Consider the following 15,920-nt stretch of genomic DNA (forward strand, 5'->3'; position numbering starts at 1 on the left):
TAACATGTTTTTATTGTTTTTCTCATGATGTGGATATTGACTTCGCACTGAAACATCACGAATAGCATGTCATTCATCCATTCTCTACCAGATAATTATCTTTTCCTGTAATTTTCACTATTGGATATTTTACTTTTAATATTTGTGATACTTTACTATTATATTCAATGAATAAGGGATGAGAAACATTCATTAGAAGAAGATAGATTCCCAGTGATATTCTCTCTCTGTACAATTTATTATTTCAATATCTGACAAATTAATTGAGATAGAAGGTATTTCATCAGCTCATATCAAAATAGCTGGAGTTGAACTACCTTGAAAACTCTTGCTGGAGAAACTGGGTATCACTCATACTGATGATAATGGTGAAAATAATAATTATGATATTGTCGAATTAAACCGGTAGTAGTATTTGATCATTGTTTAAAATATTAATATTAATTTATTTTTTAAAAACAAAATGAAAATAATATGGTTACACCAGTGCCAACGTAGGCGTGATTTGCGTCCATTATGCGATAATATAAAATAATATTGTTACATGAACAAGTATGATTAACAACAACAATAGCTCGGATGAATATAATTAACATCAAATTTTACCAAGTACATTTACTAATGAATTTAATGTCATTTATATCAATTTAGCTAGGATGGTGCACATGTATTGGCACTTAATGAAAATATATTTACAATTTATATTTCCAAACCAAATTCATAGATTGATGAGGTTGTGGAACGTGTAGGAATGGCTTTTTGGTTCCTAGCTTTTCATTCTTAATTTCATAGTCTGCATATACAATTCGATTCTGAATTGAAAATCCATTCTTCTCCAATGCCTTGGTAGAATAATTACTAGAACATTCGGCAAATGCTTGTTCGAAACCTCGTTCCTTACAATCTTGCAAATGAACCTTACTCAACTCTGACATGACACCATTTCCTTGATAGAAATCAGCCGTGACACCAACAAGAAAATGAAGAATCTTTCCAACATTTTGAGGAGTAAACATCTTTTCAGGAGTGTGAATACCAAATTTTTCGTGTTGTGGATGGTTGGCAATGAATTCAAAATATTGGGTGTGCAAATCTTCGAATAATTGAAGACCTTCTGGATAGAAATCAATTGTGGAGAAGGAATCGTCGAATACAGATTTAACATGGTCACAACTGTAGACAGCTCCAACAATCAATCTGAAATATTTGAAAGTTAATAACTTCATTATTGAAAAATTACTTACCCACTCTTATCAATTGCAACATGACCTAATCCTTCTTCGACAGCTCTATGAGCTAATATAGATGCAAAATGATAGATGTCTGTTGGTTGGAATTTGTTTCCCATTATTGGTTCATGTTTGCCAAATGTCATGGAAGTCAACAATATTGCTTCTTTAACATTTTCCTTTGTTAGAGGTTCAATAGTGAAGGATTTGTGAACACTGTAGCATTTCTTGACATTCACGCGTGTTGAAATTGAGAAATTGTTAAATCTCTTGAGTGTTGGCACTTGTTTGTTGATCAGCAACTTGAACGATTTCATTCTTTTTGATTGGATTTGTTATTTTGCAAAATATGAGATGACTTTAATAGTTGTTTGATTCTAATTTGAGTGCAGTCAAAGGTAATAACCTTGGAATTCCGTGTTCGTTCGATGTGGCAGCAAACCATGTCCTCGGACTTGGTGTGAGAGTTGCTAAGACAACAATAGGTAACTTTGAAGAAATTCCTCTTGCACAAGAATATTCTCTTGATGAAGAAGATATTTCACTCACATTGCAATACAATTAACATTTTGGACGCTTATTGTTACTTTCAACGATTATGATGGCCACCTACTCACTACTGTGGCAGTTTTAAACAAAATGGCGCCAAAAGAACTGTACTCTGTCATCAAATTTGGCAATACTTTACACAACGGTCTTAGGATCATCTGCAACAGCAAACTCTCCCTCCAAAATTCCACTCTTACAGGAAAGCAAGTTCATCTACACTATTATTCTGCACGCTTTTTGTTAAGGAGCAAAGCAGCCTTAAATTCTTTCTTAAACGTAGAAAAAAACAAAAATGGGACGAGTCACAACTATTAAGAGTGCCAACATTGTTGGTTTTTCTCTTGCTATTGTGCTGATAATGATGGCCATGGTAGTGATGGTTAAGGGTACATCATTAAATCCATACTCTGTCAAGATTAGCACATTTGCTGGTGGAAATGGTGAATTCAAAGATCCACAAAAACTTGCTAGATTATCAAATGGTGATATTCTGGTCACTGATGCTTTAGGTCATGCTATTAAGAAGATTAACGGAACTGGTGTGATTACTACAATTGCTGGTACTGGTGTTGCTGGTTTTGCTGGTGATAATGGACCAGCCATCAATGCTCAAGTTAACAAACCATACGGTATTGCTGTTTCAAGCAATGATGAAATTTATTTCGCTGACTCTATGAATCATAGAATTAGAAAAATTGACATCACAGGTAATATTACAACAGTGGTTGGTACTGGCGCTAACACTTTCAGTGGTGATGGTGGTTTGGCCACTGATTGTACCATGAATACTCCAATGGATGTATCATTGAGTGCTTCAGGAGAATTATACATTGCTGATATGTATAATTATAGAATTAGAAAGGTTTTGACCAATGGCACTATTGTCACATTTGCTGGTAATGGTCAATCAGGTCATATAGGTGATGGTGGTTTGGCAACAAATGCTGCTATGGCTCTTGCTTATGGTGTTAAAGTTTTTTCAAATGGAGAGGTTTACATTTCAGATAGTTTCAATTTCAAAGTTAGAAAGGTTGATGTTAATGGTAATATTACAACTGTTGCTGGTTCTGGTGCTGGACCATTCAATGGTGACAATGTTTTGGCCACTGCTGCCAATTTGAATCATCCAACTGATGTTCTTCGTTTGGATACAGGTGAATTGATAATTGCAGACACTGACAATTACAGAATTAGACTTGTTATGCCAAATGGTACAATTATTACAACTGCTGGTAATGGTACTGCTTCATTCTCTGATGGTGAAATTGCTGAAGAAAATGGATTATCTCTTCCAACTGGTTTGTTAATGATTCAAAACGGATTATTAATTGCTGATGCTGGTAATAAGAGAATTAGATTATTGCAAAGTAGAATTTATTCATGCTATGGAAAGTCATATCTCGATTCAAGTGTTTGTAGTGGTCAAGGTCAATGTGTTGGTAATAATATGTGTCAATGCAATGCTGGATTTGAAGGCCCAACTTGTCTTCCATCTAGCTATTATATTACAACTGTTGCAAGAGGTTTGAAGGATCCACAAAAGATTTCCAAATTGTCAAATGGCGACCTTATTGTTTCTGATACAGGCGATCACTCTATTAAGAAGATAAGTTACTCAACCGGTGTTGTTACCAGAATTGCCGGTACTGGAGTTGCAGGTTTTTCAGGTGATGGTGGTTTAGCAACTCTGGCTCAATTCAATAAGCCATATGGTATTGCAGTTACAATTAATGATGAAATTTACATTGCTGACTCTTTAAATCATAGAATTAGATTTATTGATGTTAATGGCAATATTTCAACTGTTGTTGGTACTTCAATTGGATTCTCTGGTGATGGTGGTTTGGCTACAGCAGCTAAATTGAATGCTCCCATGGATGTTTCATTGAGCGCTTCAGGTGATTTATATATTGCTGATAGAGATAATTATAGAATTAGAAAGGTTTTGGCCAATGGCACTATTGTCACATTTGCTGGTAATGGTCAATCAGGTCATATTGGAGATGGTGGTCAAGCAATAAGTGCTGCCTTATCTCAAGCTTATGGTGTTAGAGTTGTTAATGATGAAGTTTACATTTCAGATAGTAATAATTTCAAAGTTAGAAAGATTGATGTTAGTGGAGTTATTACAACAATTGCTGGTACTGGTGCTGGACCATTCAATGGTGACAATGTTTTGGCCACTGCTGCCAATTTGAATCATCCAACTGATGTTGCATTCCTCTCAAATGGTGAAATGTTGATTGCTGATACTGACAATAACAGAGTCAGAATGGTTTTAACCAATGGTACTATTGTTTCAATTGCCGGTAATGGTACTGCCTCTTTCTCTGATGGTAGAATTGCCACCTCAAGAGGATTATCTCTTCCAACTGGTATTTTGGTTGTTTCAGATGATGAAATTTATATTGCTGATGCTAAAAATGGTAGAATTAGATTACTTTCCTCTAAATTCTTTACTTGTAATGGTATTGATCAAACTGAGACCTCAGTTTGTAGTGGACATGGTTCATGTGTTTCAAAGGATAACTGTGTTTGTAAACAAGGCTGGTCTGGTGCAAACTGTGACACAACAATTCAAGCTCCACAATGTGCCAATCAAACATTGGGTATTAATATTCCATGTTCTGGACATGGTACTTGTGCAAATGGTGTTTGTACATGTTCCCCTGATTTCTATGGATCATACTGTTCACTCTCTGTTATGATAAGTTCTAAAGGATATACTCATCCAATGATGGGTGTTTTCATGATGGCTATTATTAATTCATTGACCCTTGATGGTATTTCAAATGTTGATTACAGCTGGTCTCAAATTTCTGGACCAACCATTTCCAATTTGGCATCCATGACCAATTTGAATACTCCAACATTAATAATTCCAGGAAAATTCAATGCCCTTTCATTCAATAATGGTCTCGTTTCTGGTAGTACATATGGTTTTGCATTGACTGCCAAGATTACCACTGGTGTCATCACAACTACTGTCACAACTTCAACCACCGTTTTTGTTCAACAAAATCCTACATTGACTTTCACTTTACATGATGACAGCACCAATCAAGCTGTTACTTCAGGTGTTGCTGGTACAACTGTTTTCAGAATTAATATTACAAGAAACTCAAATCCTTACTCTGATTCTAGTTTCAAATATGGATTTGGTTTTTCTGATTCTAGCAGTATTACAATTCTAACTGATATGAGTGAAGGACCAGCAACATTTAAATTGCCATTCATTTCAGGTCAATCAAGTGTTGATATCTACGTTAGATGTGAAGGAGATCACTCAGACAGTGTTCAAAAATTGACAACTATCTCATTGACAAATCCAGTATCTAATTTGCCTCCAAGCCAAGCCATTTCAACCATTCAAAATCTCTTTACTTCAAATTCATCTGTTGCTGATTTGTTGGGTGCTGCTTCACTTTTGAACACCATTACAACAACCGATTCTACACAAATCGCAAATAAGCAATCTATCAGAAATTCAATCATTACAACAATTTCTAAAGCAATTTCCTCTGGAGATCTTGGCTCTGCAATTAAGGCCCTCTCTACAGTAACATCTGTCACCTCAGAAATCACCAAAACTTCTGCTGACAATACACTCGATACTATGATTAGTGGAACCACCAATCCACAATTCTCCAGAAATGAAGTTGATGCACTCGTTAATATTGCTTCAAATATTGTTACTGTTTCAAGCAGTAGTAAGACACTTACATTTGGTAATGCAATGGGATCAAAGCTTGTTGCACACATGTCCCTGGGAGATTTAGTTAGTAGTAGTGGAGCCAATTTTGGAATTGCTGTTTCCAAGGGCGTGTCTTCATTGTCTCTTTCAAATGTATCGATCGCTTTATCACCAAATTCAAGATCTTTGGCTGGTATTGAATGTTACTTCATTGTTGATATTAAGGACACACTTGGCTTCTTACAATGTTTGGCAAACAGCAACTGGGTAGCCAGAACAGGACCAAAATACGCACCAGGTACTGAAAGAGCAATTGGTGGAGTCACATATTCTGTTGGTTCATTGATTTATGACATGACACCAATGTACGACAATGGAACCATTGTTTCTGGTAATGTTACAAGTTTGAATGATATTCAAATTACAATTCCTTACACAGGATCATTGACACCAGTTTGTGGTATTCATAATAGTGATGACACTTACTCTGTCAATACCAAAGCTACACTTATCAAAGGAAGTGGATCAGTAACTTGTAAAACAAAGGTCTTGAGAGGAAATGTTTTGCTTTTGGCAACCCAAACTACAACTGATGCCAGTGTTACACCTAAGAAATCTACAGTTCTTGGCGGAGCTGAAACTAACAAGTTGAGTGCTTTCTTAATGTGTCTATTGTTACTTGCAATGTTACTTTTCTAAAATAAACTATTATAGTTTACATAAGAGGTGTCTGTTTCATTCAAGAAAACAAAATAAACTTATGGATCTTGCTTATCATTATCGTTGATTAAATTTATTAAGAGGATCCTTTCTTAAATATTATTATTGGTTGGAGTTTCAAGTGGAGATTGGTTTGATTTGTCGCTCACAACAGGTGAATCCTCCAAATGTAAACTATTTCTAGTGGAATTGGGGGTTCCTCCTGCAGATTTCCTTGTTCTATTTCTAGAAGATGAAATATTATTCGATTTCATGCTCAATGTTCCGCTATGATTATCGTAATCCTTTTTAAGGATGTGAATTGGTGAATATAGAGCTAGTGCAGTAAACGCAAACACTAAAATTCCAGCTGTATTTAGAGTTGAGTATCCAAGAGCTAAATGAGAAAGTTCAGGATCTTCCTGAGCTATTCCAAATCCGAAAGCTATTGCCTCAAAAATGAAACATCCGAATAATCCACATTGTAATATAAGAACTTTAATTACAGAATGTTTCTTCTTCTGCTTATCTTCTGACAATCGTGAAATAATTCTCAAAACAATTGTGGCAGCAGCCTTTCAAAATTATTAGAAACTACTCTTCTAGATTTTCAACTTACAATTAACATTGAAATTTGAATAGAGACTTGAACAACAAACATTAAAATACAAATTCCATAAATGTACATTGTCAAATCATCCGAAACCATTCCCAATTTTTGTAAAATTGTCAATATTGTTCCTGTCAAGTTTACAACAATCAAGCCAACCGAGTTTACAATTGTTAAAATTGTAACAGATTTTGTAAAGTAACGAATCTTTTTAGAGTTCAATAATCCACTCGATAATCGAAAGGTTTCAATGAAAACTAAAGTAACAAACCAAATAATTCCAATCATTACTTGAACATCAATCAGGATGAAAAATAATTCAAAAGCAACACTAATGCTATAGACTACTAATTGCCCTGTTGTGATACCTACATCACTTGGGGTAATATTCAGTGAATTGTTGTACCAGAGAAAGGTGTCGAAATTTGGAAAATTTGTCGAGTTTCGTTCAAAAGTTTCGGCATATTGTTGGAATCTTAATCCGAAATTAATATTTAAACTGTCGTAGAATATTCTACACAATAAAACAATGCATTCGATTGAGCAAAGAATCAACACACCAAAAATCATACGTTTCTGATTTTTCATCATGACTTGTTTCTCTGTGTTTAATTTCGAATAAACAAAATATGATCCAATAATAATAACCAATCCAAAGGTAAGAAATAGAGATAGTACAGCAATTGATATTTCAATATACGAAACAATTAATGGCTCTATCCTAAACACTGTCTTTAAAATATCATTGGTAGTCGAATTATTAGATTCTACTTGTGCTACAAGAAATATGGAAGAGATAGAACTGCTAACCATTGAAGTTAGTGTTGTTCTTTTTTTTGATGTATTTAAAGTCAGCTGTTCAAATGTCATTGTTACGAATTTAGTCAAAAAATAGTCCTTTTACAACCGGGTAACCACAAATGGACTAATTTGTTCCTTATTGCATCTGGTGGGCTGATTAGAATAATTTTCAAATTATCCTTCTTTTGAAACAATTTTAATCTTCTATTGAACATCAAGACCTAGATTATCATTCGCAACAGACGAATATTTAGTTGAGTTAATTCATATTTCCAACCTAGGAGAAAAAACATTGGCAAAGTTATCAGCTATTACCCACCTAAAAGATAATACATTGGAAAAGTTATCAAGTCTTGATGGAAAGGATGTTCGTCGATTCAGAAATCAGAATTCATAATGTTACAATCAATTCATAATGTTAATCCTTATATGGAACAATGAATTATTTTCTACAACAATAATCCCAAATATTCTCAATAAAAGAGTGATATGGCTTATTTTGGAACTTTGATATGCATAGATCAATGTCCTGTTTAGTAGTAATGATAAGATCATGTAGATCATCTTGGAAAGGTTTTAGTCTATTTCTGTAATTATTTCTAATAAACTCAATCCCTGGTGGCTTCATAAAAGGGCATACCAACCACCTCAAACAACGTCTCTTTCTTAAGTTAAATTTCTGGGACATGTGCTGAACATCCAAATCTATTTCTTGTTTGTAGCTGTTCTTATTCCTGCAAACACCAATGTTTTTAGGATCTGTTGTTTCATATAATCGTAAGGCTTCCTCTGGTTGATATTTGTCTGTAATGAGATCTGAAACGGTAGTCATTGCAGCCATAACAAGTATTGGTTTATCATTATTGTTAAGTGGCTTCAAGAAAAATACTCCATCAGGACCCATACTATCATCTGGCTTTGAGAATGAATCTGCAAAAAAACTATCTAACATGGCATACCATAATCCTGGTATAAGAGAGGAATTACCAGTCTTTTTGTTGAGTGTTGGATCTCTAACGAATGTGTTTAGAGCTAGTGTGTAATTCTGGTAGGATTTCGGAAGTTCAGCAAATAAGGAAGTTGTTTTGATTGAATTTTCCTTAGAATGATAGCTCTCCTCTAGCAAGAGCATCATAATAAATGTTTCAAACACACTTTCTATATTTTCTTTGTGTTCAGAGATATATTCCCACATTGGACCTCTGTATGCTTCAAACATAGTCTGAAAATATACTTTGAATAATATGGGGTCGACTAGGTCGAAAATAAAGCCATCGCCTCGTTTTAAAACGTGAGCAAAGGTTGTTTCCACTAGAGCGCAGCTTAGCTTTGAATCAATAAAAGTGCTGCTTTCCATGAGACATTCATGTCTGAATAGTAATTTGAATATGATATCGATTGCACCTTCTTGCTTGAGAAGAGATTTGATTCTCTTTTTTGCTGATTTTCTTTTGTTCTCAACCACCTTGTTCACAGCTTCAATCATGTCTATGTTAGGATATAATAGCATCATTCTATGAAATGAAACTACGTACTCAGGTGATCCAGAAAGGCTACTTGGAGCATCCTTTTTAGAACTCGTAACAATAGCATCAACCAAGGTACCATCACACCCTAGGAAATACAAGAAGGCAAGGTGGTGCCTATTCTTTCGAGTTCCTTGTTTAAGGTGCATGTACAAGGAAACTACCTCACTTGCAGTCCATGACGAATAATCAGCGTAGTGCAGAGTGTGTTTGAGCATTTTTTTGCTGTATTGTGAGGTTTAATCCATCGCGACATTAACCCATCCAATATATTTGTAGAATGGTCTTACCTCTGCACCCACTTCTATTATGATCAAATTTCTTATGGTACACCACTAAAAAATCCAGAAAATTTAATCATCTGATTTTATCAGAAATCCAAGTTGAGAAATTACTGGCTTTCTTTTTTCTGAGCTATTAATGGTTTCAGAAATTAGATGTCCATTTTCATATTCTATAATTGTAAATGGTTCTCCATTAGCATAAAATGATTTACAAACTCCATGTATTTTTCCATCTTGATAATTAGATTCCCCTTTTAAATAGTAACTATTAGGATCACCAGAGTAATGATAATGTTTGGAGATTCCGTGACGCTTTCCATTTTTGAAATTGGATATTTCAGTAATTGTACTATCTTTTCCTTCGTAGATAATCTTCTCACCATGATATTTTCCATTCTCGTAGTGACATTCTACATCCTTGACGACCACTTTCTGATTTTTGGAATAAATTATCTTATTCTCTACCAATTTACCAAATAGTTTGTCATTCTTATATGAGTAGGTTCTCTCCACAACGTATGGAGAATTGAAATACTTGATAAAATCTCCATGCTTTTTCCCATTCTCAAAGTGTCCAATTTGCATAATCTGCCCTGTTTTGAAGTAATCGATAGTTTCTCCATGTTTCTTTCCATCTTTATATCCAACAATTGATTTGATACTTGTAGCGCCTAACTTTGAAATAATCGTATTATCAATAAATTTTGAACAATTAGGATCATTAACATGTTCATCAATTAAATCCTCAATAATAGAATGTTTACCCTTTTCAATATGAATAATGAGCATATTCCCTTGTTTATATCCCAAATTAATCCTCACAATCGATAACTGCGTCTTTTTCTGTTCAATTTGCAAAATATCATGTTTTATATTCAACCTAACAATATGATTCGTTACAAAATAATCACTCCTCTGAAAATTATACCAACAAGAACAGACCAATCGAATCCGATTCAAATCTTTCCCAGTCATGAACGGAAAAACATTTTCCAAAAAGACATCTTGTAAATAAAAGGGAATTATTAATAATTCGGAATCATCCAATCTCTTCTTTCTTGATGGTTCCTCTGAATTGAAATCAGGAATTATTTCATCATCAAAGGCAATTTCTAATTTTCTCTTTTTTCCATCTTTATCATCAGGGTTGAAATTATTTAAATTGTTGTTAAGCATTTTTTTTGAAATTACCAAAAATTTAGTAAGTTTACAATTTTTCAAACAAAGTGTGAATTTCGATCGAGTTCGTTCCACACAAATTTTTAATTATATTAAAAAAAAATGTCATCGATGACTGGCCCACCTTGATGATACACCTCTGCCACCTCTTCGATTACCAAGAGATATGTATTGTGAAATCATGTCATTTGTCGATTCACATACAATTATTTTGACATGTTCATTGATTTCCAAAGAGTGGTACGAATTAATCACGGAGAGTATGAAATTATCGGTCAATTTTAGAAAATTAAAATTCAATAATCAAACATTAGATTTGATAATCAAGAGTAAATTTAAGAATTGTGTTACAGATTTAAAATTAACACACACTGCTGACAATACGAAAATTACAGAATTTACAAAATGGGCAGCAAATATTGCCCAACTTGAACAGTTGAAAAGTCTGGAAATTTCATCCGATCACAAGGTTGGTTATGATGGTGCAAAAGTTATTGGTCAATTGAAGCAGTTAACCAAGCTCGATATTAGTTTTAATACGATTGGAGCTGAAGGTGCTAAATTTATTGGAGAAATGCAACAATTGACCTATCTAAATATTTATGGGAATTCTCTTACAAGTGAAGGAATAAGATTCATTAGTCAATTGACCAATTTAACATATCTAAACGTGCGTTTTAATGAAGATTTTAGATTTGGAGGACATGATAAAGGTCTTGAAGGAGCTCAATATTTAAGAAATTTACAAAAACTAACAAGTCTTGACATTGGTTACAATCAAATTGGAAACGATGGAGCTAAATTTATTGGTGAAATACAGTCATTGACAGAGTTAACAATACGAAACAATAACTTGAAAGCTGAAGGTGTTCGCTGGCTAAGCAAATTGAAAAATCTGAGATTGCTCAGTATTAATAATAACCATATTAAGGATGAAGGAGTAGTGCACATTTGTAAACTGAAACAGTTAACTCATCTTGACTTGTGGAATACTGAAATAACAGCTGAAGGTATTGAATTGGTTTCTAAACAATTACCGAAAGTTACACATCTCCATATCTCCATTAATGTAATTAGAGATGGTACCAAGTTCTTAGGTGAAATGAAACAGTTGACAACACTTGAAGCAGATGAAATTGAATTAGATGCTGAAGGGCTTAAATATTTAGTTGGTTTGAAAAAATTGAATTTTCTTTCCGTTAATAATAATTTATTTGGTGCTGAAGGTTGCAAAGTAGTTAGCGAAATGAAACAATTGGAAGAGTTATGTATGAATGACAATAATATTGGAGACAATGGTGTACAGTATTTATGTGAATTGAAATCATTGACCTCTTTGTGTTTGTGGAATAATAATATTGGAATTGAGGGTGTTAAATTGTTGTGTTCTGGAAATTTGAATAATTTAACAACACTTGATATCAGAGGTAATCAAATTACAAAATCTGATTCTCATTTATTTGAAAATATGAAACAGTTGACCGAACTTTTGATTGAATGGTAATTAAAAAATTCTTTGCTCTTCCAGAAGAATATATTAGAATTTTGAAAGATTACAATAAATATACAAGGTGGAAGAGATGTTTCACACTTCCTCAATCATAGGAACCAAAGATAAACAGTAGGTTTGTTTCTGCATACTTATTTCCTTGAAGTTTGGATTTTTGATAGTATTCAATAGCTTTCTCTTTGGATTTTTCAGTGCCAATACCTTTTTCGAATAGAGTTCCCAAATAGTACTGAGCTTCTGCATGATTTTGGTGGGCTGCTTTACGTAACCATTCAAATGCTTTTGGGAAATCTGGAAATTTCGTTCCATTCAAGTAGATCAAACCCAAATTGAATTGAGCATCTGCATCACATTGAGAAGCTGATTTCTCATACCATTGAACTGCTTTCCCGAATGATTGCTCTGTACCTTGTCCATACTCATACATTACAGCAAGATTATATTGAGCTTCTGAGTGACCTTGTTGAGCTGCCTTCAGATACCATTCAAAAGCCTTCTTAAATGACTGTTTAGTTCCTCTCCCACTTTCGTACAGTGATGCCAAATTATTTTGTGCATGGACATTCCCTTGGCTGGCTGATTTTTCATACCATTTAAAGGCCTTCTCAAAAGACTTGGCAACTACCTTTCCATTCTCGTACAACAGAGCTAGATTATATTGAGCTACTGCATTACCTTGATTGGCTGATTCACGGTACCATTTCACTGCCTTTTCCAAAGATAAAGAACCACCTTGTCCATTCTCGTACATGTTTGCTAAATTATTTTGAGCAGTGGCATTTCCAAGAAGAGCGGCTGCTTTGAATAAATTTCTTGCCTTCCCAAAGGATTTAGAAACTCCCAAACCATCTCTGTACATTAGGCCAAGATTACATAGGGTTATAGGATGTTCAGGTTGAGTTGCCTTCTCCATATAGTCCATGGTCTTTTCAAAAGAACTGAATTTCGTCTTATTATCCCTTATTAAAACATGTAAATTATTCATTGAATTGTTTTGGCCTTGGTTTGATGAAATTTTTACTTGATTTTGCAAAGAGAGAATTTCTTCTTGTAATTGCCTATTCTTCTCCTCAAATTCTTCCATCAATTCTTTTCGTTTTCTTTCATAATCAGCAATCAGTTCCTCCTCTTTTTGTTTCAGATTTTTAATTCGATTCCTTTCCACTGTTTTCATTACATTTTCAATTTCCTCCTTCATTCTCGTTTTTAATCCTTCAACATTTTCTTCCAATTCTTCATCCTTCCCGCATTCATCCATCCAATTCGTTGTAATTTCGAGCATTGCCAAAATCTCATACAAGTGTCTATAAGCATTCGAGCTTGGCAAAGTTTTTCCTCCTCTGAAATCTTCACCACACAATTCGCAATTTTGAATCTTTTTACAACAGCCAGAACAGAGCACTCCCTGATGAGGAGGAAATGATTTATATCTGATTGGATTCTTTCTTTCGGACGAACATGAATCATTTTGATCAATACTATTTTCACTATTTTGATTTTGAATAATTGATGAAGTTATTAATAATGATTCATAATCATCATCATCATAGTCATGATTCGGAATGAGAATTAGAGGATCTGAATCGAGTAAATCATCTTGTTCTGTGGAGGGAAAAGTCTGTTTGCTTAATTCCGATTCTTGCTTTTCGATCATTTTTTTTGTTTGAAAACGAATTCCGAGAATGTGGTTGTTGTAAAACGAATTATTCGGAACTAAACTTTGATTTATCATTTCAACATCCTTATTACTAGGAGAAGTATTCAACTAACCTTAAAGTGCCAATAAAACACTGGTAATCCAACAAGTGTTATTTAATGTAAAAGAGTATTACAATTAAATTGGGAGGTTAAGAAACAAAATTATCCTCCCATGCCGGGAATTGAACCCGGACCTCCTGGGTGAAAGCCAGGTATCCTAGCCATTGGACTACACGGGATCTCATTGGTTTTCAAAATAATTCCTTAATGAAGGGAATAGGCAATTCCTTAATTTTGAATCTTCCTTTCAGTCCAACTTGCTCAACTTGCAGCTGAAACCACTTCCAAAATAAGCCTTACTGTTGTGAACTTTCAAAGAGGATGAAATGCAAACCATTTCTTGCGCAACTTCCACAAATCAATAAATAGTGCTCACGACAGCGGATACAGAATCCCATAAATGGCACGCTAATCTTAATGATTATGTATTTCCAATCACAAAAAAACAACTTTAACTGTATTATTAACAAACAACAAAATGGTCTTCAAAATTTATGGTGCTGCTCAATCTACTTGTGTTCAACGTGTTTTGACCACAATCAAGGAGAAAGGTTTAGAATATGAACTTGTTCCTGTTGATTTAATGAAGGGAGAACACAAGTCACCATCCCACTTGGAAAAGCATCCATTTGGAGTCATTCCAGGCTTGGAAGATGACGGTTTCTTGATTTATGAATCTCGTGCTATCTGTCGTTATTTAGAAGCCAAACATAAGGGCCAAGGAACTGAACTCATTCCAACCGAACTCAAAGCTTTGGGTCTATTCGAACAAGGCGCTTCCATTGAAACTGCTTACTTTGATTCAAATGCCTCTGGTTTAGTTTTTGAAAAGTTATTTAAGGGAATGATGGGATACGGAGCCGCAGACGAAGCTCGTGTCAAACAATTGAGTGAAAAGTTAGCTCTCAATTTGGATTCCTATGAAAGAGTGTTGGCTAAACAAGAATTCATTGGTGGAAATCAATTCACCTTAGCCGATTTGTATCACTTACCATATGGAAATTTGTTGTTCGCCATTGGATTGGGTAACTTATTGTTGGATCGTCCACATGTTAAAGCTTGGTGGGAAAAGATTTCATCAAGACCTTCATGGAAAGCTGTTTCAGGACAACATTAATTTTCTAATCTGAATTCCAAATATTTCTCTTCCTCTCCTTATATCAATAAATTATTGTAATTATTTTCGAATGTGTTAATACTTGTTAAATGTTAAACTTCTTTTGATTCTTATACGAAAAGATAAAACATTTTGTGATTTAACAACAAGTGTTGTTTCAGATTCTTCAATTACTATTTCTTTTGGAATCTGGTTGTGATTGATGGTAAATTTTGATATTGCTTTAGATTTGTTGGAACGTCCCTTTCTACAAACTTTCTTCAAATCTTTCACAAGTGCCATCATTCGGGGCGTTCCTGTGAATTTATCCATTAAATCGAAAGCTGTTTGTCCCTCCGAGTTTCTTACAATATCAAGTTTCAATCCTCGAGCAATTAAGACTTGGAGGATTGAATGGTCTGTATATCTTCTAGGATTTTTCTTAATTAAACTCAAATAATATCTCGTAACATAATGTGAAATATCGTCTCCATCAATACATCCATAGTATTTGATATTTCTTAATTGTTGTAAAGGGCTTTTCTCAATAGAAAAATGATAAAGACCGTTCAAATAATGGGTACACAATGATACAAGTTCAGGTTCACCTGAAGAGTAATCAAATCCAATTGTATTGGCTTCTGTTACCAATAAGTGAGTATTAATGTTATACCCCATTAATAAATATAAATATCTACACATTCCAAAATTATCAGTATATGAAAAAAAGTTCAATTTAGGCATATTCTCAATATGTCCTAAATGGTCCAAAGCTATAAGATAACTATTGTAAAAAGTTTGGATGGGCATTGTTTGATTATTATCTTTCAATTCTAAACCCAAATGTTGTATTGTTGTACTGAAACAATTGGTTGAATAGTGAACCAAATATCTTCCATTCTCATCTCTAAAGTTAATATCTCTGTATTCTTCATATTTTTTGATTTGTTGATCATTAATGAAAGCAAAATAGATTTTCATCACC

At 34.0% G+C, this 15,920-nt stretch overlaps 9 protein-coding genes and 1 non-coding gene across 10 annotated transcripts in view; 3 read left to right on the forward strand and 7 right to left on the reverse strand.

Annotated features, from left to right (window-relative positions):
* Nucleotides 1–692: 692 nt before the first annotated feature.
* NAEGRDRAFT_48006 (uncharacterized protein) lies at nt 693–1,546 on the reverse strand (the record flags this gene model as incomplete). Its single annotated transcript, XM_002678811.1, has 2 exons — nt 693–1,173; nt 1,245–1,546. 2 exons carry the CDS (start codon nt 1,544–1,546, stop codon nt 693–695), a joined length of 783 nt encoding a protein of 260 aa, XP_002678857.1.
* A 524-nt stretch (nt 1,547–2,070) lies between these two features.
* NAEGRDRAFT_48007 (uncharacterized protein) lies at nt 2,071–6,171 on the forward strand (the record flags this gene model as incomplete). Its single annotated transcript, XM_002678688.1, has 1 exon — nt 2,071–6,171. The coding sequence occupies one exon, from the start codon at nt 2,071–2,073 to the stop codon at nt 6,169–6,171; it is 4,101 nt and encodes a 1,366-aa protein (XP_002678734.1).
* A 113-nt stretch (nt 6,172–6,284) lies between these two features.
* Nucleotides 6,285–7,069, reverse strand: NAEGRDRAFT_65931 (uncharacterized protein; the record flags this gene model as incomplete). Its single annotated transcript, XM_002678812.1, has 2 exons — nt 6,285–6,746; nt 6,791–7,069. The coding sequence occupies 2 exons, from the start codon at nt 7,067–7,069 to the stop codon at nt 6,285–6,287; spliced, it is 741 nt and encodes a 246-aa protein (XP_002678858.1).
* Nucleotides 7,070–8,024: 955 nt separating this feature from the next.
* Nucleotides 8,025–9,326, reverse strand: NAEGRDRAFT_65932 (uncharacterized protein; the record flags this gene model as incomplete). The annotated part of the gene is made up of 1 exon (XM_002678813.1): nt 8,025–9,326. The coding sequence occupies one exon, from the start codon at nt 9,324–9,326 to the stop codon at nt 8,025–8,027; it is 1,302 nt and encodes a 433-aa protein (XP_002678859.1).
* A 135-nt stretch (nt 9,327–9,461) lies between these two features.
* Nucleotides 9,462–10,568, reverse strand: NAEGRDRAFT_65933 (COG2849 domain-containing protein; the record flags this gene model as incomplete). Its single annotated transcript, XM_002678814.1, has 1 exon — nt 9,462–10,568. The coding sequence occupies one exon, from the start codon at nt 10,566–10,568 to the stop codon at nt 9,462–9,464; it is 1,107 nt and encodes a 368-aa protein (XP_002678860.1).
* A 169-nt stretch (nt 10,569–10,737) lies between these two features.
* On the forward strand, nt 10,738–12,075 carry NAEGRDRAFT_65934 (uncharacterized protein; the record flags this gene model as incomplete). The annotated part of the gene is made up of 1 exon (XM_002678689.1): nt 10,738–12,075. One exon carries the CDS (start codon nt 10,738–10,740, stop codon nt 12,073–12,075), a length of 1,338 nt encoding a protein of 445 aa, XP_002678735.1.
* Nucleotides 12,076–12,166: 91 nt separating this feature from the next.
* Nucleotides 12,167–13,735, reverse strand: NAEGRDRAFT_65935 (uncharacterized protein; the record flags this gene model as incomplete). Its single annotated transcript, XM_002678815.1, has 1 exon — nt 12,167–13,735. The coding sequence occupies one exon, from the start codon at nt 13,733–13,735 to the stop codon at nt 12,167–12,169; it is 1,569 nt and encodes a 522-aa protein (XP_002678861.1).
* A 211-nt stretch (nt 13,736–13,946) lies between these two features.
* Nucleotides 13,947–14,018, reverse strand: NAEGRDRAFT_t246. Its single transcript has one exon. It is a non-coding gene; the product is annotated as a tRNA-Glu (tRNA).
* Nucleotides 14,019–14,317: 299 nt separating this feature from the next.
* Nucleotides 14,318–14,956, forward strand: NAEGRDRAFT_32614 (uncharacterized protein; the record flags this gene model as incomplete). The annotated part of the gene is made up of 1 exon (XM_002678690.1): nt 14,318–14,956. One exon carries the CDS (start codon nt 14,318–14,320, stop codon nt 14,954–14,956), a length of 639 nt encoding a protein of 212 aa, XP_002678736.1.
* A 75-nt stretch (nt 14,957–15,031) lies between these two features.
* Nucleotides 15,032–15,920, reverse strand: part of NAEGRDRAFT_65937 (uncharacterized protein) — a gene marked incomplete at both ends in the record, with an annotated part of 2,337 nt that continues 1,448 nt past the window's right edge. Inside the window, one exon of the mRNA XM_002678816.1 lies at nt 15,032–15,864. Within this exon, the coding sequence (XP_002678862.1) occupies nt 15,032–15,864 (833 nt within the window). The remainder of the gene's footprint in view (nt 15,865–15,920) is intronic.

Source organism: Naegleria gruberi (assembly GCF_000004985.1).
Source record: "Naegleria gruberi genomic scaffold NAEGRscaffold_16, whole genome shotgun sequence".
NCBI classification, from domain to species: Eukaryota; Heterolobosea; class Eutetramitea; order Acrasida; family Naegleriidae; genus Naegleria; species Naegleria gruberi.